Source organism: Pogona vitticeps, chromosome 2 (genome assembly GCF_051106095.1).
Source record: "Pogona vitticeps strain Pit_001003342236 chromosome 2, PviZW2.1, whole genome shotgun sequence".
NCBI lineage: Eukaryota > Metazoa > Chordata > Lepidosauria > Squamata > Agamidae > Pogona > Pogona vitticeps.
Window position 1 is genome coordinate 66497208 of NC_135784.1, and position 25130 is coordinate 66522337.

General features: G+C 41.1%; 1 protein-coding gene across 29 annotated transcripts in view; it reads left to right on the forward strand.

Annotated features, from left to right (window-relative positions):
* ERC2 (ELKS/RAB6-interacting/CAST family member 2) overlaps positions 1 to 25130 on the forward strand; it is an 817272-nt gene that overhangs the window by 401172 nt on the left and 390970 nt on the right. For 28 of the 29 annotated variants that reach the window (XR_013541661.1, XR_013541663.1, XR_013541666.1 and 25 more), the window contains one exon: positions 8721 to 8856. The exons of the other annotated variant lie outside the window; for it this stretch is intronic. Coding sequence is in view for 1 of the 28 variants with exons in the window: in XM_078385331.1 (XP_078241457.1) it covers positions 8721 to 8856 (136 nt within the window). In the remaining 27 variants the exon portion in view is untranslated. The remainder of the gene's footprint in view (positions 1 to 8720; positions 8857 to 25130) is intronic. 29 annotated transcript variants of the gene reach the window in all.

Below are 25130 nucleotides of genomic sequence, written 5' to 3' on the forward strand. Positions count from 1 at the left end.
TTGTTAACTTTAAAAACAAAAACAAAAGATGTTTAAATATGTTGTCTTTTCTTGGGGAAAAACTTGTAATTGACCTGCAAGTGTTGCATGTACATTGTTGTTTCTTACGGGCACGTCTGAGTCACCTCCTTTTAAAAGGAAACAATAATTTCTGGATTTTCCATGATTAGGGCTTAGACACAGTTTAAAGAGCTATAAAATGAAACAAAGAAGTTGACGCAGATGGCTGATTACAGGTTTTAGCCCTGCTGCTTGATGAGTAACAAGTAGTCTTCTTAATTTTGCCATAGTATCATATAAAACTAGACTTGATTAACGGATAAGGATTCTAGACTGAAAATTACAAGTAAAAGACCATAGAGCACACAAGATTTAAAAATGTTAAAGGCTCTTGGTTATAGGTCAGGTCTTCTGGTATTCTGTTCTGCATGGTTGGGAGTTTGATTTCCCACTGACCCTTCTGAGAGAAGAGCCAGCCTGCCTGACCTTGACTGTGCCACACAGACCCGGAAGAAAGAAATGGTAAACCACTTTTGAGTACTCTCTACCTAGAAAACCCTGAAAAGGATCACCGTAAGTCAGAATTGACTTGAGGGCCATGTAATTAATCATCATCGTTTTCTTCTTCTAAGAACTGAAGAGTTGAAAATGACTGTATGGATCACCTTGCAACAGTCACCCATATCTCATAACATTCAGTTATGAGAGATGGGTGAAAAGATGGATTCTTTAATCTGTCCTGAATCTCTCAGCATTCAGCTTCAGTGAATTGTTTCACTATCCATTTTCTCCTCACAATACATAATTTTATGAAACCCCTATCTCTCCTTATCCACCTTGTTGCTATATTAATCAACCCGAAATGGTGTGAACTTTACTAATAAGGGATTTGCTCTGGTACTTTCCTAATTTTGGTTGCCCTTTTCCCTTTCCTTTTGTTTCTTTTTCCTTCCTTCCTTCCTTTGTTTTTTTTTTCTTTTTTGCATCTTCTGTTAGAAATCCTGTTGTGCTACTTTACCTGCACAATGAGAATAACATCATTGGTGGCAGCAGATTACAGCTGATTAAAGACTTCCTTTCACTTTGACGTGCATACAGATTGTGCACTGTGCAACAAATTTGCGTGTATTCCAAAATCACAAAAGGAAATTTTTAACCAGTGGCAGCTTTACTGATGATGTCATTCTCATTGCACAGGCAGACCCTACCCAACACAATGTTGGCCTCTATTTAAGTAAATAATTTATTCAAATTATTGCCTTGAGTCCCTTGAGGATGTGTGATTTCATAGGTTATGATATCTCCTGCATCTCCGCTGATGCAAATTGTACATATTCCATTATTGTGCTCGTAGCTCCTGTGGTCATTTCACTGCCTGATATTGAAATTAGTTAAGCCTCTCTGCTCTCTAGGTTGAGCCTTGGATGACAGACACTGCCAATTCAGCCATACACAAAGCTTTGCCAATGTGGTAGAACTGCCAGAGTTTGCACACTACTGGCATAGTGTTTGGGAGCTGAGTCATCTCTAAGCCACACTTAGTAGGATTATTTGGAGGTTGTTTATGATTAAACGCATGGCGCATCTTTCTCCTCAAAATGGGGCTTCAGGCAGTTCTGTAAGAACCTTTCCCACCTGTATTTACCAGAATTATAATAGTATTCTGGACGTGCACCACAGGTTTGTATAACGTCAGTATGTTAATACCAGTTTTACCTTCGGTTGTTTCCTAGTTATGCCCATAATTATAATGATAACCAAAATAGCAAAAATAAACCAAATCTTTCAGACATTCACCAGATAAAGAAAACAAAAGCTAAGAGAAGGGAGAAAAAAAAATATCAGAATGCCTACATGTACTTTATTCTATTAAATCACTGCATTTCTGCCCTTAAACTCTGATAAAGAGCTTTTCAGACTTTAAAAATAATTTTCCATAGGACTCTGGGCAATGTGCATTGCATTTCTAATGTTCTGCCTTCTACTTTATGTGTTGCAACTTACTGTGTAAATTCATCTTAGATATATATTTTTGTTGCAAAGCCTACTTGTCATGTGCTGAGGATCCCACAGCTGTTGACACATTTAGATTTAATTTTAGGAAATTAGAAATGAAGACTGAAGGCCTTCACTTTTTTCCCCACAATCTCAGTCCACTTTGCAGAAGTATTCCTTGTAGTGTGGAGAGCCATCTGCAGGACACTTTCCCAAAGGCAATTGTGAAAGAGATGAACAAAGTTTTCTGTATCAGGGTAGAGTGGGATTCATCAAGGTATGATGTAGTAAACTACTTGCTGGCAAAGTGGTTATTTACTTTTGTATTCTTAGGTTTCTTTCAGAGTTATAATGATTTTTAAAGAAAAAATATAATTCCTTGCTAGCTTCAGTTTCAGAGAACATGTGTTGATCACATTACTTCACCAGGCTGTTAAGCCTGTAATAGTAAACCCATCCACTTCATAGACACTACTCTCCTTGATAGGCCTTTGGCCACAGCCATAACACAATGCAAAAGAAATGTAGGTCAAATCACTATTGTATAAGTTGCATAACAAACTTTATCAGGTGATGTGTGAAGAATTGTTTCCAGTCTGTGACTCCCTTCAACTGTGCCAGGACTCCCAGGGGAACATATGCCCCTCCCTGTTGAGAATGGCTGTGGATAATGGCTAACATTGAAGAAAAGTTTTCTGTACACATCTCAAGCTCTAAATATGAAACCAGAAGAGGCTAGGCTAAATCTAGAACAAAAAACAACACAGTTTGCTAAATGGATAAACTCTGAAGAGCGTCTCCTACCAGGATAAGACTCTACCTGGACCATCTGGAAGTCATTTAATAGACTTTGAAGTGAAGTAGGAAGATCAAAGAATAATTAAGTAAAATTGGGCTACTTGGACCCAGGACAAATGTTCTGTGACTGAAGAAATTCAGTCAATGCAGCATAAATGCAAACCATCATGTATACAAAAGAAGACCTAACAAATAGTTGAGATAATGCTGACTATTCCTCACAAGAAGCCAGCTTCTTGTCAAAACTAGTCTAATTATCTTAACATTTTAATTTTTAAAATCTGTACCTATATTTCATATATTTAATTAATATTAATTTATCTTGTCACTATGTATTATTTTATTTTTCATCATGTTTTAATATTGCTGTTTATATTGTTGTTAGCCGCCCAGAGTGGCCTGGTTGCTAGATGGTGCTGGGTATAAATCCAATAAATAAGTAAATAAATGTCCATAATTTTAAATTGTGCAATACTTTGATGTGAATAAAGAAAGGCCAGGCAGTTTTCTTTTAAACAATAGAAAGTGTCTCTTTGTGTCTCAACCCACAAACAGTCCTTGGCTCAGGTTATTTCATCTGTTTGTTATAGTGTCAGCAAAATAACCTTAATGACACAAATCTTGATGAAGAGACTGACATGCAATGCAACTCTATATTCCAATTTATTGCCTCATTTAGCTTTATCTTTTCTGTATTTATCTTGTCGTTCTCTTGATCTGTTGATAGTTTTCCCCTCTTATTTATGTCCTTTGGCTAATGAATTCCATCCTGTCTTTATTTTGACCTACTTTCCATCTTTCATAAATCTATGATTCAATATGTATATTTAAAATCATAGAAGATGAGCCAAATTCAGTTGTCCTAGCACTCTGAAGCTTTGATATATAACATTTTTTCATAATGCTGTATGCAGTAGTATTCTAACAGGATACATTAAATCTTAATGGTTTGCTCAGAGTCACTTTGGGGCCGAGAGTTTCAGAAAAGGAAATTAATGGGGAAATTACATTGCACACTTGTTGCTTTTGCTTCATAGTCTGTTACCCAGAATGATCCCTTATTATGCTTCTTAGTTCTTATTCCCATTTTGGTGAATATACATTTTTTTAAAAAATGTATGTAGCTGTTAAGTTCTCACCTTCCACTCTGAGAGTCCCCTGTGAAAACAGAGCGTTCCTACAGCATTACTTCATCTATATCAAGTTCTCTGATAGCTTAACAAATTGCTGCCCAGGGTATCTTATAAAGCCTAGACCTATTATACTTTCTGGTGGCCTTCCTACTGAATAGCATTTGTATCAAAACAGTTTCCATTTCTGTTAATGGAACAACATGCTGTCATTCTGATTAAGAAAAAGTCATCAGGGAGCCTTCTAAGTCATGGCAAATCAAACTGGATGGAAAGCAACACATAAAACATTAAGTTGTAACTACACAATGCATACATATTATTGAAGCTAAGCCTTACTTCATGGTAACAAGTTTGAATTGAATCAAACTTGAGGGATATGACTGTGCATTGCTTGTTGATTTGTTTCCATCTGTGTAAATTTAGATGTTTTTATCATGTAGTGGACCTCTGAATGCTCCACCAGGGCATAAACAAATCTTATGTGTGCTATATGTCTAAAATTGTTACCTAGCTGTGTCATCATTTTCAGTTATATACTCCTTATCGTGACATTGTCATTTCTGAGCAGAATGGTGCTTGAAAGTGTTACGTTCACTTTCTGCAAAAATTAAGAGAAAGCTAAGTCACAGTGCAATTGTAATGTCACGACAGATAACCTCACTGCAGATTTGTGATATACTGTAGCTGTTTCAGTTACTTTTCTGGTTGCGGTGAATGGCCTAAAAATAATTTTATACAAAACATACAGAGCTTTTGTAGCATTTTTACTTTTAAAAATTATTTTAATTATTTTGGAATAACAAGAAAGTCAAGGGTTTCTTTTAAAAAATGCATGTACAGTGGTCTTTGGGGCTTGAAACCATTACTACCTATTTTAAAAGACGTAGCAATTTCCAAAGGAGTACACATGTTAATCTGTCTCAGAAGTGAGATATTGGGGCCCTCTAAGATAGAATAGCTACAAAGAGAAAGAAACTGCTTCTGCCCCATAGCTTGGAAAATTATTTGACTTAAATCTTGGTCACATTCAAGATTAAAAGGAAAAAAAGAGAAAGAATAAAAGCAACATATTGTGGTATTTCAAAGACTAGCAGTTTTATTTCAGTCTCAGCTTTCATGAAGCAAAGTTCACTTTTTCAGATATTTGTCTGCAGAGTTTTGACACAGAAAGCTCACACTGAAAATAATTAGTTCATGTTTAAAATGCCACTCTAAGTTGCCTTCTCTCTCTCTCTTTTCTTTTCTTTTCCTTGTTTAATTTTGCCAACATTTCAGAAAAACCAAATGTCCATCTCAAAGAGCACATCAAGTCTAAACTATTTGTGCAGGCAAAAAATGATGAAACTGAGGCTGTCCTACTTTGGGCACATCATAAGAAGGTGATTCTCTGCTGGGAAAGGTAGAAGGCAGCAAGAAAAGAGAAAGACCAAATACAAGATGGACTGACTCCCTAAATGAACCACAGGCTTGTGTTTATAAGAGCTGAGCAGTTTTCTTCGGACAGGAGTTTTTTGAGATTGCTCATTCATAGGGTCACTGTAAGTAGGAGGACATTTGCTGGCACTTAACAACAAGTTTCCAAGCTGTGTGTCAGTAGCCATTCACTTCTGTTCCTTAACAGGACATAATGCCTCACATGTGAGCATTTAACTGATGAAAACGTGATGAAAACAGAACTCTACGTAGTAGATGCTGTAACAGTGAAGGAGAGAGCTGTGAAGTGAGCATTTTCAACCCTTCATACAGTTTTCTGACACAACACACGGAACTGCATGACCTGAATAAACAGTGCTCGTCCAATCACTAGCATGAACAAAACACAAACAAATCTTCATGCACCAGTGCAGTTACACAGCCAAATTCTGATTAAACTGGCTCAAGTTCATCATAAATTTTATAGATGATAGCTAGAATCCAATTGGCAGAGCTGCATGTTTGCAAGCTAATGACGTCATCAACAGTGGGTGGTATTTTATTCCTGATGGTAATTTTCAGATCTTAAATGTCTCTCTCTCATGTCCGGAGGTTCCCAAATAACTCCACTCCCTAGTTACTTCCTGACTGTATTACTGTAATGCACTATATGTGGGGCTGCCAATGTAAAAATGTCAGGAAACTTCAGCGGGTCCAAAATGCAGCAACCAGCTCGACCTACGAACGAGGTCGAGACTCTGTTCGCAAGTCAATGCCATTTTCTGCCAACGGAGCCATTCATAAATGGCTCCCTGCAAAAAGGCAGGGAGAAAGGGCTGGAAATTTGAATTTCCCGCCCTTTCTCCCTGCTTTTTGCCTTCGGAGCTCTCAAAGGGCTTTCTCCGATGTCAGGTGGAAAGCCCTTTGAGAGCTCCGAAGGCGAAAAGGCATGGAGAAAGGGCTGGAAATTCGAATTTCTCGCCGTTTCTCCCTGCCTTTTTGCCTTCGGAGCTCTCAAAGGGCTTTCCCCTCTGAGCGGATTCAGAGTAATGCCTGAGTTGCAAACCCAGTCTCTTAGGGGGAGTGTAACCCCATTTAGACTTGGTAAGTTACCCCGTAACCTGTCAGGAGGTTCCCCCCCCCCCCGTAACACAATATCTGTCTTGTCCAGATTCAGTTTCAGCTTGTTTGCCCTTGTCTAGCCCATTGATAGGAAGATGAACTACCAAGCTGGCACCACTAAGATACATGATGGTATAAGTTTTATATAGGCATAGAGATGGCTCTGGATTTCTTCTTTTATAAATTGAATAGTTCCTTCTGTTTGCAGAAGGGGCAAGATTTTACTAAGATTTCTGCTCAATGAATTTTCAGTAATGCTAACAATTCATCTTACTTTTGTACTGCCCAGTGCCACCTCTTTCATTGTTTCAGAGGATTCTCTGTGTTCTAGAACAACTTTTCAAGGAAAATAGGAAATGGAGGAAGTAACCTTCCTATTTCTTTCACTGGGACTATCCCACAAGTAGGGAATATGGGTACAGTCAGATTATGGCAGCAGGACTGAAAGAGAAGGGTCTCTGAGTTGGTTTGCTTGCTTATAGTTTAATACATGTTGGGAAGAGGTTTAGAAATATTTGAGATTTCTGGCAGTAAGGGGAGTGATGTGATGTTTCTTATGCTTTTAAAAATCTGAAAGTGGCAGGATATAAATGGCAAAAACAAAAGAAAAATAAAAAATAAAGGAAAAATGTGTGGCACCTTAAAGACTTAACTGCTATATTTTAAGGTGAGCTTTACTGGACGTGTCCACTTCTTCAAATATAAGAGGAAGGATATAAGTGTATGATAATTAACTGAAATCATATTGCACAATAGGTGAAGAAATATTTTTATTGTCCTTTCCTTTCCCCGTATCATATTTTTTAGTTGAGGTATAAATATATGAATTGCTGTTTTCTGTTATAAATGTGGTAGTAGTAATTACCTTGTTTTAGGCAGCAAATTTGTTGATAGTATTGAGTGTCTGTGTTTGTTGCTTGTTTTTACTCTAGAAATAGGTTTGTCTTATAAAAACCACCTGATTTCAAGTAAAAATGGTGCTTTGGTCACTGTTCTGTGAAGCTTTGCTATGTGTTACTGGAGTTTAACAAAGATCTTAAGACATAGTAATGCTCTTAGTTACCAGATATTTCCAGAAAACCAGTGGAGGTTTAGGCTCATTTTGTCAATAAGAGAGTGGGGACCAACTGATACAGCTACCCTACTAATTGATTTGTTGGGTTGGATCAAACTTTAGGCATACTCTGTACCCACTGAATTCCGTAGGACTTAAGTTAGCCTATTGATTTAAATGCATTTATTTTAAGTATGAGTATGTCTTGGTAATGTAACTAAACATTTCTTACTGTAGTATCTGCTCCAGAAGAAATTGGAAAATGTCTATTAATCATATGAGTGTTGGAAAATGTACTTTCCCTTTACCTAAAAAGGATTAGTGTGTAGATCTCATTTGGAATTTGCACATGACTATTATTATATAGATAAAAAGAAGGAAATTCCTCAGAATCATGAGAGTCAAATAAATTAATATCTAAGAGCCTACAGAGGTAGAAAGTCTGTTTTAAGATTAGTTTTTCCAGTATTTCTTGACAGTGCCTGCCTATATAATGCCAAATAATTACAATAGTTGAAGAATATATTTTCCCTAGTTTTAAGCTTTATAATTGAATCCTATGCTTAATTCTGTGAGGAATGTTACTTTATTAATGTTAGGCATGAATTTGTTTTTCACGCTAAATAGCGTTTATCTATAGAATTAATTCCTTTGCTGAATAAAAAAAGTATCTGTGAATTACATCCTTTAATTTATTAAGACATTTTAAATGGTAAGAGTGATTTCCATTATTATGTTATATAGAGAACAAGCGTATAAACCAGTAATTTAGGTGGTCTAACAAAGAAGCAAATAGAAAAGTTGGTTTGTGCTTAACTGAGAATATTTTATTCATTCCCTCGCTCTGTGAAATATTGGGTTCTTTCTTTTTTCTTTTCTTTTTTTCTCCTGATAGAAGAGACTGGGGACCTGAAGAAGTTTTAGTCAACAACTACAAATGCAAGAAACCTCATAGGAAACTTTTTAAAAAATTGCATCACACATTCATCTTATGTCACAGATATATTTTCGTGCTTTGAACACATGAAAATTATTGTTATTTCCAGAATTACATTTCTAATGCAGTGTATTGATTTTTAAATAATTACTTCCTCATTTTAGGTTAAGTGCTAGATAACTCTGGTAATGAAATTATTTGTGCCATTGCAGTGTAACGTAGTTAATGGAACCATTAGAATTAACAGGCATGTGCATACCATTCTTAGACATATGAAGGATCAAAACAAGAAGGTGGCCAATCTGAAGCACAATCAACAAATGGAAAAGAAGAAGAATGCCCAGTTGCTTGAAGAAGTCCGTAGACGTGAAGATAATATGACAGACAACGCTCAGCACTTGCAGGTGAGCTGTTTGTTTACATCTTACAGTTAAAGGCAGAAAGCAAAGTGTGCTGCTTATATACCGCCCCATAGCGCTTCAAGCACTCTCTGGGTGGTTTACAAGTGAATTATGTAAGCTACACATTGCCCCCCCAGCGAGCTGTGTACTCATTTTACCAACCTTGGAAGGATAGAAGGCTGAGTCAACCTTGAGCTGGCTGCCTGGGATTGAACCCCGGGTCATGAGCACAGTTTTGACTGCAGTGCAGCAGTTAAACCACTGCGCCACAAGGCTCTTAGCCTGAGTGAACTTTGTAACAGCATACTGTTAACTGGTATTACACAACAGATACAAGTTTTAACCAAAAGACTAAGTATTTGTTAATATCAACATAGTCGATGATGATGATGATGATGGTGATGATGATTCAGAAACACCAGGCACAATCAAAATTATAAAAACATTGTATAACAGATACAAGTTTTAACAAAAAAAATTTAAGTATCTGTTAAATATCAGCATAGTATGTATGCTGTTCCTAATATTGCTATTTTTTGTGTCTCTGATGGTGGTGTGATTTCTGAGATCTGCAATTGCTTGTAGTACTGGATGAAATTTCTTGATATTGTTCCCAAAGCCCCAATGACTACGGGGACCACTGAAGTGTGTTTCTTCCAAGGGTGAGATGTTTCGATTGCCAGGTCTCTGTACCTTGTTAGTTTTTCCAGTTCTTTATTTTCATCTGCGTCATCCCCTGGAATTGCAATTATCAACTGTGGCATCTCCTGGAATAATAATAATAATAATAATAATAATAATAATAATAATAATAATAATAATAATAATAATAATAATAATAATAATAATAATAATAATAATAATAATAATAATACAAAGAATGTGTTATATGTTATAAATCCAGGCATAACTTTATTTTAGGGATTTTTTTTACATGTGGTAACTGATACAATATGCATGCATAAAGGTTATTTTCCTGCACTACTTATGTTTGACTTTAAAATAAAGTTGAGTTCAGACAGACAATAGCATGGTGATATTCTGATAAACATATAATAAGGGTAAATCTTTCTAATAATAATTTCTGTCAGGATTTGCTGAGAAGGTTATGGTTGGAATTGCCCAGTCAGTCTATTTTTTTTTTTCCTTTTTTATATATTTATTTAGGAACAGGGATAAAGGGTACAAAAAGAAAAAAGGGATAGAGAAGGGAAAATGGTTTTGGGGGATAGGAGAGCATAAAGTATAACATCATCCAATCAATTCATATTACTAATATATATCAACTTTTTGCTTTTTCACAGTTTGATTACCCTCCTGCTTTTATCTTATCATTTAATTTTAATTTTATTCTATGTTATTCCAACATTGTCTGGTAGCTGCTGCCATTTATACAATACATCCCATCTTTCATTTTCTTTTTGAATTGAACAGTCTTTCAGCCCATCTGACAGAATATCCATTTTTTTCACTTCCCATATTTTCACCATAAGATTGTCTGGTTTCAGTATCTCTGCCTCCTTAAGATTTTTGTCATAATGCTTTTTAATTTTGGAAGCTGCATGGGTCACTGGATAACTCTCTACTGCATTCATATTACCTGGTGTCATATCTAATACAGACGATTCTAAAGTTTGTACAACTTCATTTGAGTTTTGTTTGACATCTACTGTCCCCTCTTTCGTCCCTTTCATCAAATCTTCTATTTTGCTAAGACCTGCATAATATTAGCCTTTGTATATTAATCTGCCATTCCTTTTCTATTTCTTGCACCACTATTCCAGAACTTTGGGGTTGAACAGACCAAGTCTCCATTTGTTCTTTTAAATTTTTGGGGTCCATCTCAGGCTTTGGGGTTTGTATAAATACCACAATAATCACCCCCTAGAAATCCTTCCACAGTTTCCACAATTTTATCAACAATTCAAACCCCTCATCATAAACCTCCCCCCAATCTTTGTCCAAATATTGTAGTATAAAAATCAACTTTTAGCCCAGCAAATACAATATCAATTAGAACCGTGACGCAGTTATTTCTTCTTCTCCTGAGTTCAGCAAGCTTCTATTATTAGACTCACACGCGGTCTGCAGTCCGACAAACTTAACAACAGTCACAGAGTCTCAAACTGTCCAGTAGATTGTCCTTGGAGCTCGTCTTGTGATCTTCATTAACCCCTTAATGCTCCTTAGTCCAGTCGGCCACGTCAGCTCCTTCTCCCGAAAACCACCAAATTCTATTATTTATAGTTCCCAAAGTCCAGAGAAGGCAAAGAGTAACACATCCCAGCCACACTGCATCCACCGAAGTCTCTTAAATCCAGTCAGACGGTGTTGCTATCTGGGATTCTTTTCCAGAAACATAAGATTTATTTTTCCATCTCAGACTCTCGGCTTTAGAATCAGCCTGGCGTTTTAACAGTTCACTTGGAGAAGCTTAGTTTCGCTTTTGAGTCAGACTGATAAGATAAACCCGCCGCTGCGTTTATTCTTTCAGCCAAATATTTTCATTCTTATTTCAGCTTAATGAGGCTGTTTCATAAATCAGAGGCTTCGGCTTACTTACTTGTTATATATTATTAGTTTATATTGATTGCTCTCCTCTCCCCCGGTAAAGGGTTCCTCGCGGCTCAGTGCCAAAAAATGGCGCCCGCTCCAGTCCGTGCACAGTGATTTCTTCAGAAGAAAAAAGTCCGGATCTGCCTCCCTTTCTTCTCCTTCTGCTGCTCACCATCTGCTTCAGAGAGACTTCTTCTAGACTCTCCTTTGATCCCCATTTCAAAAGGGGGATCCCGGGCCGGAGGGTTCCAGTTTTTTCCAGAGAGCTCTCTCTCTGGAGTTGCTGGCAGCACCGCAACAAAGCCCCGCCTCCGTGCTGGTCCCACGGAATTGCCCAGTCAGTCTTGAATGGTACCAGATAATAAGTTGACCCTGTCAGCAATGCTTAGAAATTGCAAGGTCCATTTGTATGGAAATCAGACTAACTTTTTACATGTTTTAGCTATTTGCAGATTCATGCTATAATAGTTTTATTCAGATTTTGCTGGTCATCTGTATTAAGAGCTAGAAGTTCTAGGTAGGTAGATGAAAGGAGGAAATCAGATTTTAGAAATCATAAAATGGGAGCCCCATGAAATATTATGATGGCAGTTTTAGAGGGACCAAAAGGAAGCATCTTTCCTTTGTAAGACTCTCTACCTGGAGACTGATGTGTTACAGTCCAGCTGCAGATAAATGTCAAACTGCTGATTACATGGACTGTAACACATCAGCCTCTGAATCCTATGTTCCCTATCTCTATTGGCTATGGAAATGTTCTGTGACAATAAGTAAGATTATTTGTTATACACAAATATAACTTCTCTATCATTCTATTGAAACACTAAAAAAAACAGTAATATTGATTCTCATTAGTTTTAAAACAAATAAATAAACCTTCCAGGTAGCATTGTTTCTTTCTTTTAATGTGCTATTTCCAAGCTGCATTCTGGTGCCTCACAATTACTGAGTTTTTTTTTTTCCTAAACAAGGTGCTGCATCTGGGAAGTATTTTTTTAAAACAAACCAAAGTGTAACTAATTCTCTGCAACTTTTAAACATGCTGCTTTTGGTTTCAAGCTCTGTGAAATTGCTTGTTTTTTGTTTCTTTATGAAAGAAACAATGTATCTTTGAAAATGGACAAGAATTCCTAATATAATTTGCTCTTTATGCTTTTTATCAGTCTCATAGTTTTTGTCTGAATCTTTTTTTTTTATTTGCCTATTTGTTACCTAAGAGAGCATTGCCATTCTGAAACACTTTGTTAAAAATACAATGATCATGGTTCTTTCTCTGAAGACCAGTCAGCATTATATTTGTTTGCTTGGCACAAGTAAAACAAGTGTAGTGCCTTCTGGTCTCTTGTTTTTTCTAGGAAGTAAACAATATTCTTAAACTCTGGTCGCTCTGCTTGGCATGCTGGTAATCTTTTGGTGGACAACTGCACTTTTTTAAATTTAGAGGCTCCTTAGAAACTTCTCAGATTTCTTAATTATCTCCACCATTAGACATTGTGAGATGACTCGCTCAGCGGGACAGGCACTAGGAGTGGCAAATTGCCCTTCTACTCCAACTGGAGGCCCTCCATTTCCATTGTTCCTTTCTCTACTTGCTTTGCATAGGAACACTGAAACCCTTTTGGTTCTTCTGCCAAGAGTAGAGCTGGCACTGATGGGAAGGGAAGTGGCACTCAGCTGCTGCAGAAATGGGGGTGCATTGACACTTTTCTTGCCTTAAGCAGTAGGAGTCATTACCAAACATAGAACCTAGCTTGGGAATAAGCCAATCATATCTCAACAGCTCTACTGATTTCTGTTCTCCTCTGGAACTGTCCTTTCTCTCCAGTATGCCTCAGAAAGCAGCTATGTGTAGACTCAGAGTATTATTTGGAAACAAAATGGTGGTTAATTACTGAGAGGAGTTCTGCTGCTGCCACAAACACTTGATGGTAGCCAAAATAAATTAAAATGACAGAGAAGCATTACTACTTTGAGACACCCCACCCACCTTTTATAGAATTTGAATGCCTGAAAAATACTACTGAAATTCTCCTTACAAATGGTTTGGAGTTGCTTAGTTCTATAAAATATCTACTGATTATTAAATTTTGTTTCCAGTGCAGATCACTGCAGTAGAAAGCAGAATGCTTCACTTACAACCAAGTTAGATCTATGTTGTCTCATCATTAAAAGAAACTATCATGAATAAAACTTGAATAGCTACTCCAGTGCCCTGTTATCACCATGGATGAAATTACTTGTATATTAGAGTACTGGAATGTACTTCACCTGGACATGCCTATGAAAAGTTAGTGCAAAATGTGACCAGAATGTTGTCTGGCATGTGCTTTATCCATGGTCTGAAAATATTAAAAAGATTAAAAGAATTAAAAGAAATGGCAACTAGAGGGAGTTAGAGACCATGCTACAACTACGTGTTAGTGAAGAATACATAGCATGGTATCTGTTTTTCCCTAGTGTCCAATTCTGGTAATGCATGTGAAATTTTTTTCCCATTTTTTCCCCTGTTTCTTTTTCTTTTTAATGTGATTTGTGTGTGTGTGTGTGCGTGTGTTTGTATTCTTGCCTTAAGCAGTAGGATATAGTATGATATATTATATAATTATAAAATATAATGATTGCTATTATCCACGGTTTTCAGTATCTGCGGGGGCTTGGAACCAATCCCTAGTGGACATGGGTGTCTGACTGTATAAAATGGGTTCTATAGATGGCTTTTAGAGTTGATCATAGGATGGGAAGCAATAGATAAGTACCGTATTTTTTGCTCCATAAGACACACTTTCCCCCCAAATAGTGGGGGAGAAAGTATGTGCGTCTTATGGAACGAATACAGAAAAAAGGGGTTTAACCACCACCACCCAGAAACCCCCTACTGCCATGCTGGGAGGCCTCTGAACTAACACCAGAGACTGCTTGCTGTTTAGACCCCACCATTCTGCACTGCTGGCTTTCCAGAATCTGTTTCCTGCAGCCTACCTGGAAAACCAGCAAGGCTAACAGGCCTATGGTAGCAGGCAGTGAAAATAGCCAAGGACCAAAGAGGAAAGAGTAATTCTAGAAAGAACAGGGGAAACCACAAACATAGTCCCCCACTTAGGCAGTTGATTTCCCCACATTTGGGGAAATCACAGGGGTCAGTGTTACATAACAGCACTGATGTTACCTGTCTGTCATGGGTTTGGAGGGAAAGTTCCATCCTATGGGGAGTGGAAGGCGGGACATCAGGAGGAGGGGCTGTACTGTATAAATATGTGATGCCTGTGTGGTGAAGAGGAGATGCTGAGACAGACTGTGAGACACTGGGTTGGGACGAAGCAGCAGCTGGGGAAGAAGAAGCTGTTGTGGGAGTCTGGGTGTCTGACAGGGTACTACTGTGTGTCAGAGTACCAACCTGAAAGGTTCAGGGGTCTGTGGGTTAGCCAGAACTGATGGGTTCAGGGTCTGTGCTTTAAGTTAAAGGTTCTAGGTGAACCAAACTGTATGCTTGTGTGTGTGAGAATAAGCCACGTTACTTTATTTTATTCACCTGATTGTTTTATTTACCCTGTTTGTATTTAAAATAAACCTTATTCTTTTATTGTTTAAAAATCCATCCCTGGTCTGTGTGACTTATTATAGGGAATGGTTGGTGGCAGCTTAGTAACTGTGTGATAGATCCCAGTAGGTCTGGGTTTGTCACATTGATTGGTGTCCAGCGTGTGGGATACGACTGGTCCAGTTGTCCAGCGGTCCAGCAAAGCCTTGGCAGGTGTGCCCAGAGCAAGGGGGGTCTAGTCAGGGACAGTCTGAGGCGCGTAGGTAATCTTCTAGGTGTACCTCACGGGGAGGTGCGCTAGTAGAAGAACGTGCCAACTGGGGAGACTTAGATTAAGGTGCTCTGAGGCAGCCTAGTTTTGGCGGGAAAACGCTGAGGCAAAACTGCGTAGCAACAGCGAGCTAGCTTGCCAGCTGAGAGGCCCAGCAGAGGGGGGTAGGCTCTGACTCGATACTGTTGCAATTTAAGTGCTGAAGAACAGCAGCAATCTCTAGGGAGAGCTGGTTCTGAGGCAAGAAGGAAAAAAAAGTGGTCGTTTTATTTTGAGGCTTGACTTTTTAAAGCAGCCTGTTCTGAGGGGGGGTATGCCCTTGACTCGAAGCCAAGTAGCAGACATGAGTGAAGTGAAAGACCCCCAGATTGACCAAGGTTCTGAGGATGAATTTGGCTCAGTGCAAGGTGACAGCACAGGAGAGCAGAACCCAGAACTTAGAAAATTGATCCTAGCCCAACAGCATGAACTGAGGGTGAGGGAAATGGAGGAAAGATTAGAGAGAGAGAAAATGGCATTTGAATTAGAGCGAGAGAGAGAGAGAATGGAGAGAGAAGAAAGAATGGAGAGAGAGAAGATGGCGTTTGAATTAAGAAAACTGGAACTGATGAACCAGAACAATAATAATAATAGGGATTCTGAGGGAGGCCAACTGTCTAAGGCTGACCTGAAGAAATTCCCTGTGTACCACAAGGGAGATTGTCCTGAGGTGTTCTTTTCCTTAGTGGAAAGAGCGTTTGTGGACTTCTCAGTGAGGGAAACTGAGAAGATGACCATCATGCGTTCTTTAATCAGTGGTAGCCTGGCTGAGGTTTATGCCGAGATGCCTGAGGAACGGATGAAAGATTTTGCAGAGTTTAAAAAACTGGTGTTCGCAAGACATGGGATAAATGCAGAGCAGCTGAGACAAAGATTCAGGTCCCTCACTAAAAAACCAGAACAGACTTTTACCCAAGTGGGGGCCCAATTGGTGAGGCTGCTTGAGAAATGGCTATCGCAGGAGGGAATAGAGACCTATGAGCAGCTTAAAGACTTGATAGCCCTGGAACAGTTCTATTCAGTCCTGCAGGGGGAATTGAAATTCCAGGTGAGGGAAAGGAAACCGAAATCTGTGGCAGCAGCCGCAGAGATCGCAGATTTTATCTCCCAAATAAGAAAGCCCTTGGGTGAGGGGAAATCGGTAGGTAAACCCAAAGAAACCTACAGCAAGTACTCTCAGGGACCAGGGAAAAGCCAGCAAGGGGGAGGGGCCCATGGTGAAGGGAAGCCCTCAGGCATGAAACCAAGCCCTCAGAATTTGGAGGGAAAACCGAAACAAGAGGAGAGGGAATCCAAATACACTAGAAAATGCTATTTCTGTCAGGGAAAGGGTCATCTGATCTCAGAGTGTGAGAAATTGAAGCAGCTAAAAGGAATGGTGCCTCAGAATTCTAGTGGGACCAAGCCAAAAGCTGTGTTCTGTGTCCAGAAAGAGCAAAGCTCATTGTCACAGAGGGAGCCTGTTGCCATGACTACTCAATCTGGAACAGCTACCTCTGCTGATCAGGCTGAGGAAAATGGTCCTCTTATGGAGGTGAAGCGCTGCTTGCTGATAAAAACAGATTCTCAGTTGTTTGAGACAGCAGGGGTGGACGTAGGAATACTTGACCGGCAGTATAGGGGGCTGCGGGACACTTGTTCCCAGGTAACCCTGTGCCATCCAGATATTATTCCTAGGGAGTTTATAATCCCAAATGAGAGCATGAAGGTGGCAGGGATTGAGGGGCAGATAATCTCTCTGCCAGTAGCAGAGGTACCTGTCAACTTTCAAGGCTGGAGGGGAGATTGGCGGATAGCGATTTCATCGACTCTGCCAGCAGCCGTGCTCGTGGGAAATGACCTGGCTGAACATGTGAAACGGGTGCTAGTGATTACACGCTCACAAGCCACCACAGGGACAGTTCAGGGGGGTAATGATGAGCCAGAGACGGAAGCAGAGGGGAGTTCAGAAGCTGTGGTGGAAACCTTAACCACAGACAGCAGATTTGGACAGGAGCAAAAGGCAGACGCCAATCTCCAAAAGTGTTTTGAACAGGTGACTGACGCCCAGCTAACACCTGAAACCCCAGTGAGATTTCTGGAGAAAAAGGGGATTTTATATAGAGAGACCTTGAGGAACATCTCAAAAGGGGGAGATGGGATCAGAAGTCAACTGGTGGTACCTGAAAAGTATCGCCCCATGATCTTACAAAGGGGGCACTCTGACATGTTTGCTGCACACTTAGGGGTCAACAAAACACAGCAGAGAATCACACAGAATTTCTACTGGCCTGACATAGGGAAGCAGATCAGGGAGTTCTGTAAACAATGTGATGTGTGTCAAAGGCAGGGGAATAACCGCGACAGGACCAAAGCAAAGTTGTGCCCTTTGCCTGTGATTGACACTCCGTTCAAATGCATAGGGGTGGATATTGTGGGACCTTTGCCCAAGGCCACAAAGAGGGGGAACAGGTTCATCCTAACAATTGTGGACCATGCCACAAGGTATCCTGAAGCCATACCCCTGACTAACATTGAAACTAACACAGTGGCCGATGCTTTGGTGGGGTATATGTCCAGGATGGGATTTGCCTCAGAGATAATCACAGATTTGGGCGCATCGTTCACATCAAAGCTCATGAAACGCTTATGGCAGATCTGTGGAATTAAGCACAAGGAAACCACTGCTTATCATCCTGAAAGCAATGGGTTAACTGAGAAGTTCAATGGGACTCTAATGCGCATGATTAGGGCTTACTTGGCAGAGAATCCAAACAATTGGGACCAGAAGCTGCAATCCCTTTTGTTTGCTTATCGATCAGTGCCACAAGCCAGTACCGGGTTTAGTCCATTTGAACTTCTATTTGGGAGACGGGTGAAAGGGCCCCTTGATTTGATCAAACAAAATTGGGAGCAGATCACCCAGGATGACCCACAAGACGTTGTGACTTACATAGACACCTTGATGAATGACCTAAAGCGAAATCTAGAGCTGGCAGCAGAAAACCTGCAAGCGCAGAAGGTCAAACAGAAAACATGGTATGACCGCAAAGCTAGAGAGAGGCACTTTGACCCGGGGGAGGAAGTGCTTTGGCTTAGGCCCTGCAGAGAGAATAAACTGCAGCTCAAATGGGCAGGACCATATAGGGTCATTTCCAAGATGTCAGACCTGAACTACCTAATAGAGCAGGAGGAGAACCAAGCAAGGAGGGTGGTTCATGTGAATGCCCTAAAACCCTACTACAGAGGGGAACAGAGGGTTTTATTCGCGATAAAAGCAGCTGAGAGTGAGGAAGCTGAATTACCCTTCTGGGAGGGTAGAGGGGAAGTAAAATACAACCCAGAGGAGGTAAAGATCAGTCCTGCACTCACCCAAGACCAGCAGCAAGAACTAAAAACGCTGTGTGTGTGTTTAGTCGTTTAGTCGTGTCCGACTCTTCGTGACCCCATGGACCAGAGCACGCCAGGCCCTCCTGTCTTCTACTGCCTCCCGGAGTTGTGTCAGGTTCATGTTGGTTGCTTCGCAGACACTGTCCAGCCATCTCATCCTCGGTCGTCCCCTTCTCCTCTTGCCATCACACCTTCCTAACATCAAGGTTTTTTCCAAGGACTCTTTTCTTCTCATGAGATGGCCAAAGTACTGGAGCCTCAGCTTCAGGATCTGTCCTTCAAGAGAGCATTCAGGGTTGATTTCCTTTAGAACTGATAGGTTTGTTCTCCTTGCAGTCCAGGGGATTCTCAAGAGCCTCCTCCAGCACCACAATTCAAAGGCATCAATTCTTCGGCGGTCTGCTTTCTTTATGGTCCAGCTCTCACTTCCATACATCACGACAGGAAAAACCATAGCTTTGACTATTCGGACTTTTGTTGGCAAGGTGATGTCTCTGCTTTTCAAGATGCTGTCCAGATTTGTCATCGCTTTCCTCCCAAGAAGAAGGCGCCTTTTAATTTCAGGGCTGCTGTCTCCATCTGCAGTGATCATGGAGCCCAGGAAGATAAAATTTGACACTGCCTCCATATCTTCCCCTTCTATTTCCCAGGAGGTGATGGGACCAGTGGCCATGATCTTAGTTTTTTTGATGTTGAGTTTCAGACCGTTTTTTGCACTCTCCTCTTTCACTCTCATTACAAGGTTCTTTAATTCCTCCTCACTTTCTGCCATCAGAGTGGTATCATCTGCATATCGGAGGTTGTTGATATTTCTTCCGGCAATCTTAATTCCGGCTTGGGTTTCTTCCAGTCCAGCCTTCCGCATGATGTATTCTGCATATAAGTTAAATAAGCTGGGGGACAATATACAGCCTTGCCGTACTCCTTTCCCAATTTTGAACCACTCAGTTGTTCCATGACCAGTTCTAACTGTTGCTTCCTGTCCCACATATAGGTTTCTCAGGAGACAGATAAAGTGGTCAGGCACTCCCATTCCTTTAAGAACTTGCCATAGTTTGCTGTGGTCCACACAGTCAAAGGCTTTCGCATAGTCAATGAAGCAGAAGTAGATATTTTTCTGGAACTCTCTGGCTTTCTCCATAATCCAGCGCAAGTTAGCAATTTGGTCTCGAGTTCCTCTGCCTCTTCGGAATCCAGCTTGTACTTCTGGGAGTTCTCGGTCCACATACTGCTGAAGCCTACCTTGCAGGATTTTGAGCATAACCTTGCTAGCGTGCGAAATGAGTGCAATTGTACGGTAGTTGGAGCATTCTTTGGCACTGCCTTTCTTTGGGATTGGGATGTAGACTGATCTTTTCCAATCCTCTGGCCACTGTTGAGTTTCCCACACTTGCTGGCATATTGAATGTAGCATCTTAACAGCATCATCTTTCAAGATTTTAAATAGTTCAACTGGAATGCCATCACCTCCACTGGCCTTGTTGTTAGCCAGGCTTTCTAAGGCCCACTTGACTTCGCTCTCCAGGATGTCTGGCTCAAGGTCAGCAACTACATTGTCTGGGTTGTCCGGGATATCCACATCTTTCTGATATAATTCCTCCGTGTATTCTTGCCACCTCTTCTTGACGTCTTCTGCTTCTGTTAGGTCCCTCCCATTTTTGTCTTTTATCATGTTCATCTTTGCGCAAAATGTTCCTCTAATATGTCCAATTTTCCTGAACAGATCTCTGGTCTTTCCTTTTCTGTTATCTTCCTCTATTTCTTTGCATTGTTCATTTAAGAAGGCCCTCTTGTCTCTCCTTGCTATTCTTTGGAAGTCTGCATTCAAGTTTCTGTAACTTTCCCTATCTCCCTTGCATTTTGCTTCCCTTCTCCTCTCTGCTATTTCTAAGGCCTCGTTGGACAGCCACTTGGCTTTCTTGCATTTCCTTTTCTTTGGGATGGTTTTCGTTGCTGCCTCCTGGACAATGTTACGAGCCTCTATCCAAAGTTCTTCAGGCACTCTGTCCACCAAATCGAGTTCATTAAATCTGTTCTTTACTTCCACTGTGTATTCATAAGGGATTTGGTTTAGATTATACCTGAGTGGCCCAGTGGTTTTTCCTAATCTCTTCAGTCTAAGCTTGAATTTTGCTATGAGAAGCTGATGATCAGAACCGCAGTCAGCTCCAGGTCTTGTTTTTGCTGACTGTATAGAGCTTCTCCATCTTTGGCTGCAGAGAATATAATCAATCTGATTTCGATATTGCCCATCTGGTGATTTCCATGTATAGAGTCGCCTCTTGTGTTGTTGGAAAAGAGTGTTTGTGATGACCAGCTTATTCTCTTGACAAAACTCTATTAGCCTTTGTCCTGCTTCGTTCTGAACTCCAAGGCCAAACTTCCCTGTTGTTCCTTTTATCTCTTGGCTCCCTACTTTAGCATTCCAGTCCCCTAGAATGAGAAGAACATCTTTCTTTGGTGTCAGTTCTAGAAGGTGTTGTAGATCTTCATAGAATTGTTCAATTTCAGTCTCCTCAGCAATGCTGGTTGGTGCATAAACTTGGATTATTGTGATGTTGAATGGTCTGCCTTGGATTCGTATTGACATCATTCTATCATTTTTGAGATTGTATCCCATTACAGCTTTTCCCACTCTTTTGTTGACTATGACGGCTACTCCATTCCTTCTACGGGATTCTTGTCCACAATAGTAGATATGATAATCATCTGAGCTGAATTCGCCCATTCCTGTCCATTTTAGTTCACTGATGCCCAGGATGTCGATGTTTATTCTTGCCATCTCCTGTTTGACCACCTCCAGCTTCCCAGTGTTCATAGATCTTACATTCCAGGTTCCTATGCAGTATTTTTCTTTACAGCATTGGATTTTCCTTTCACTTCCAGGCACGTCCACAGCTGAGCGTCCTTTCGGCTTTGGCCCAACCACTTCATTAGCTCTGGAGCTACTTGTACTTGTCCTCCGCTCTTCCTCAGTAGCATGTTGGACGCCTTCCGACCTGAGGGGCCCATCTTCCAGCGTCATATCTTTTAGCCTTTTGTTTCTGATCATGGGGCGTTCTTGGCAAAGATACTGGAGTGGCTTGCCATTTCCTACTCCAGGTGGATTGCGTTTAGTCGGAACTCTCCACTATGTCCTGTCCGTCTTGGGTGTCCCTGCACGGCATAGCCCATAGTTTCTCTGAGTTACTCAAGCCCCTTCGCCACGACAAGGCAGCAATCCACTGCTTAGTAAATATCAACAGGTGTTTTCCAACAAGCCGGGGATAGTGAAGGGAGTGATGCATCGGATCCACACAGGAGATGCACCCCCGCAGGCAGTATCCCCATACCGAGTAACGGGACCCTATAGGGACAAGGTGCGGAAGGAGCTGGACGAGATGCTGAGGGAGAACATAATCGTCCCCTCTTCTAGTCCTTGGTCCTCTCCGATAGTCCTTGTGGACAAGCCTGATGGGAGCATTAGGTTCTGTGTTGATTACAGGAAATTAAACCGTGTAACCACTCCTGATGCCTACCCAATGCCCAGGCTAGACAACCTGATTGAAACCATAGGGGGTTGTCGGTTCATCTCATCATTGGACCTGGTAAAGGGATATTGGCAATTAAGAATTGATCCCAGGGATCAAGAAAAGACTGCCTTTTGCAGCCCTTTTGGTCTCTATGAGTTTCGAGTCCTGAGCTTTGGTCTCAGAAATGCACCAGCCACATTCCAAAGGCTGATGGACCAGACCTTGGCAGGGCTCAGTGACTTTACAGTGGCCTACATTGACGACATAGGGATCTTCAGTAATACCTGGGAAGATCACCTGATACACCTGGAGTTAGTGCTGCAGAGGTTAAGTGCAGCAGGGCTAACAGTAAAGGCCAGCAAGTGTCAGCTGGGTAGCCCAGAAATAAAATACTTGGGTCACATGGTAGGGGGAGGAATGATAAAACCCCTGGAGGCCAAAATAGAAGCTGTTCGTGATTGGCCTAGACCCAACACCAAGAAAAAGGTCAAATCATTTCTTGGGTTGGTGGGCTACTACAGAAAGTTCATCCCGAGGTTTAGCGAGATTGCGGCTCCGCTGACCGATCTGACGAGGAAGAAGGCTGATGACCGCATCCCGTGGACCAGCGACTGTGAGGCGGCGTTCCAGAGGTTGAAGGAGGCGCTAATCAACTATCCAGTCCTGCGTGCTCCAGACTTCGACCGGGAGTTCATCATCTACACCGATGCGTCTAACAGCGGGGTAGGAGCAGTTCTGTGCCAAGAGGATGAGAATGGTGACCAGCATCCAGTGTCCTACCTGAGTAGGAAACTTCAAAAAGGTGAGAGACATTTGGCAACCGTGGAGAAGGAGTGTTTGGCCATAGTCTACGCGATCCAGAAGGCCAAGCCTTACATCTGGGGAAGACATTTTGTTCTGTGTACTGACCATTCACCATTGCAATGGTTAAAGACAATGAAAACCCACAATAGCAAACTTATGAGGTGGGCTTTGAACTTACAGGACTATGACTTTGAAGTGAAGGTGGTCAGAGGGTCAGTGAACTGTGTTGCTGACGCCTTATCAAGAAGACCTGAAGACTGAAGACGGCGAAAGAACATGGACTATATGTATATAATGAAAACAAAAAGTTAAAATGTACCTGGTTTTAAATTGGTTTGTATTAATAAAGGTAAATTGATGTAAGGTATATGGGAAATGTTTAAATGCCTAATTGCTATGGTTAACTTAGAATGTAAGTTTATGTAAGTATTATATGGTATGTATAAATGTTGTTGTGTATTTTATGCAGGTTGTTTTTTGGTGAAAAGCACTTTTAGCTTTCCCCCTACAAAACAACTTTTAAAGAGGGGAGGTGTTACATAACAGCACTGATGTTACCTGTCTGTCATGGGTTTGGAGGGAAAGTTCCATCCTATGGGGAGTGGAAGGCGGGACATCAGGAGGAGGGGCTGTACTGTATAAATATGTGATGCCTGTGTGGTGAAGAGGAGATGCTGAGACAGACTGTGAGACACTGGGTTGGGACGAAGCAGCAGCTGGGGAAGAAGAAGCTGTTGTGGGAGTCTGGGTGTCTGACAGGGTACTACTGTGTGTCAGAGTACCAACCTGAAAGGTTCAGGGGTCTGTGGGTTAGCCAGAACTGATGGGTTCAGGGTCTGTGCTTTAAGTTAAAGGTTCTAGGTGAACCAAACTGTATGCTTGTGTGTGTGAGAATAAGCCACGTTACTTTATTTTATTCACCTGATTGTTTTATTTACCCTGTTTGTATTTAAAATAAACCTTATTCTTTTATTGTTTAAAAATCCATCCCTGGTCTGTGTGACTTATTATAGGGAATGGTTGGTGGCAGCTTAGTAACTGTGTGATAGATCCCAGTAGGTCTGGGTTTGTCACAGTCAGCATATCCAGAATGCAATAGATGAGCCTTATCCCAGGAAAATAACTTTTACAACAGTGGTATCTCCCCTGCCAAGTATGAGTTGGAATGTCCCCTAAACCACCTGCCCCTTTCTGTGGTCTGTCCCCCAAAGGCATGGTGACCTCCAGCTGCACCTCCTGGTCAGAACAGCCCCAATCCCGAAAGAGGCCAAGAGAGCTCTTCAGTGTTTTGGGGTGCCCCACAGGACCCCCATCAGGGGCTGGATGTTCCTCCCACAATCCTCCAGTGCACAGATATTAGCATACCAATATACGGGGAAGGCAGGGATAGCGGGGAAATTCAAACTTTCAGTTAGTGAAGAGGCTGCTTGTCTGCTTCCTTGCTAGCAGTTAGAGAGCTGGGAGAGAGACCTGGGACTGCCTGGTATTGTCGTTTTAAAATGTAAAATTTAGTTTAAAAGCTGTTTGTTTGGGATTAGTGCTTGGGTGAAAAGGTGCTCCCTTTGAGTTGAAACCTGCTTGTGTAGAAACATGCATAGGGGTACTTGCTTTAAAAGCTCTCTACAAAGCCTTTCAGACCAGCCCCGATCAGCTGTTAGGTGGAGAGAGCGGAGGGGGAAGGAGCGGAGAAGAGCACAAAATGGCTGCCAGCTGCCGGCTGGCTTTTAGCTGTTTAGGGCTCTTTTTTGGCTGTTCTGGGGTCTATCAAGGCACTGTGAAGAGCAAGGCTCAGTCTACAGTACCTGGTAAGTGACTTTCTTTTACGTCTTTTAAAGTTTCTGACCTCCCCCCCCCCCATAAAAATGCATTAATTAATTTTCAATGCATTTTTATGGGAAATTTGGATTCAACTTGCAAACTTTTCAACTAGTTCTGGGCATCTAATGGAGAATGTATTTTCAAAGGGTGTTGCAGCAAGGAAACTAACTGTGCCTCCTGACTTCTAACTGGATTACAGTACCTGCTTCCTGATTTCAGCTACTATAGTTTGTATTCAGTTTTTTTGGCTTTGTGTGGCCTGACCTGTTGTGCCTTGCATGCTATAAATGTTCAATTATGTCAGAAACACGAGATTTGGTCTTATGCTGAGCATGTGCTACTGCTGGTGAATGGGCTAAGCTTTGTGTTG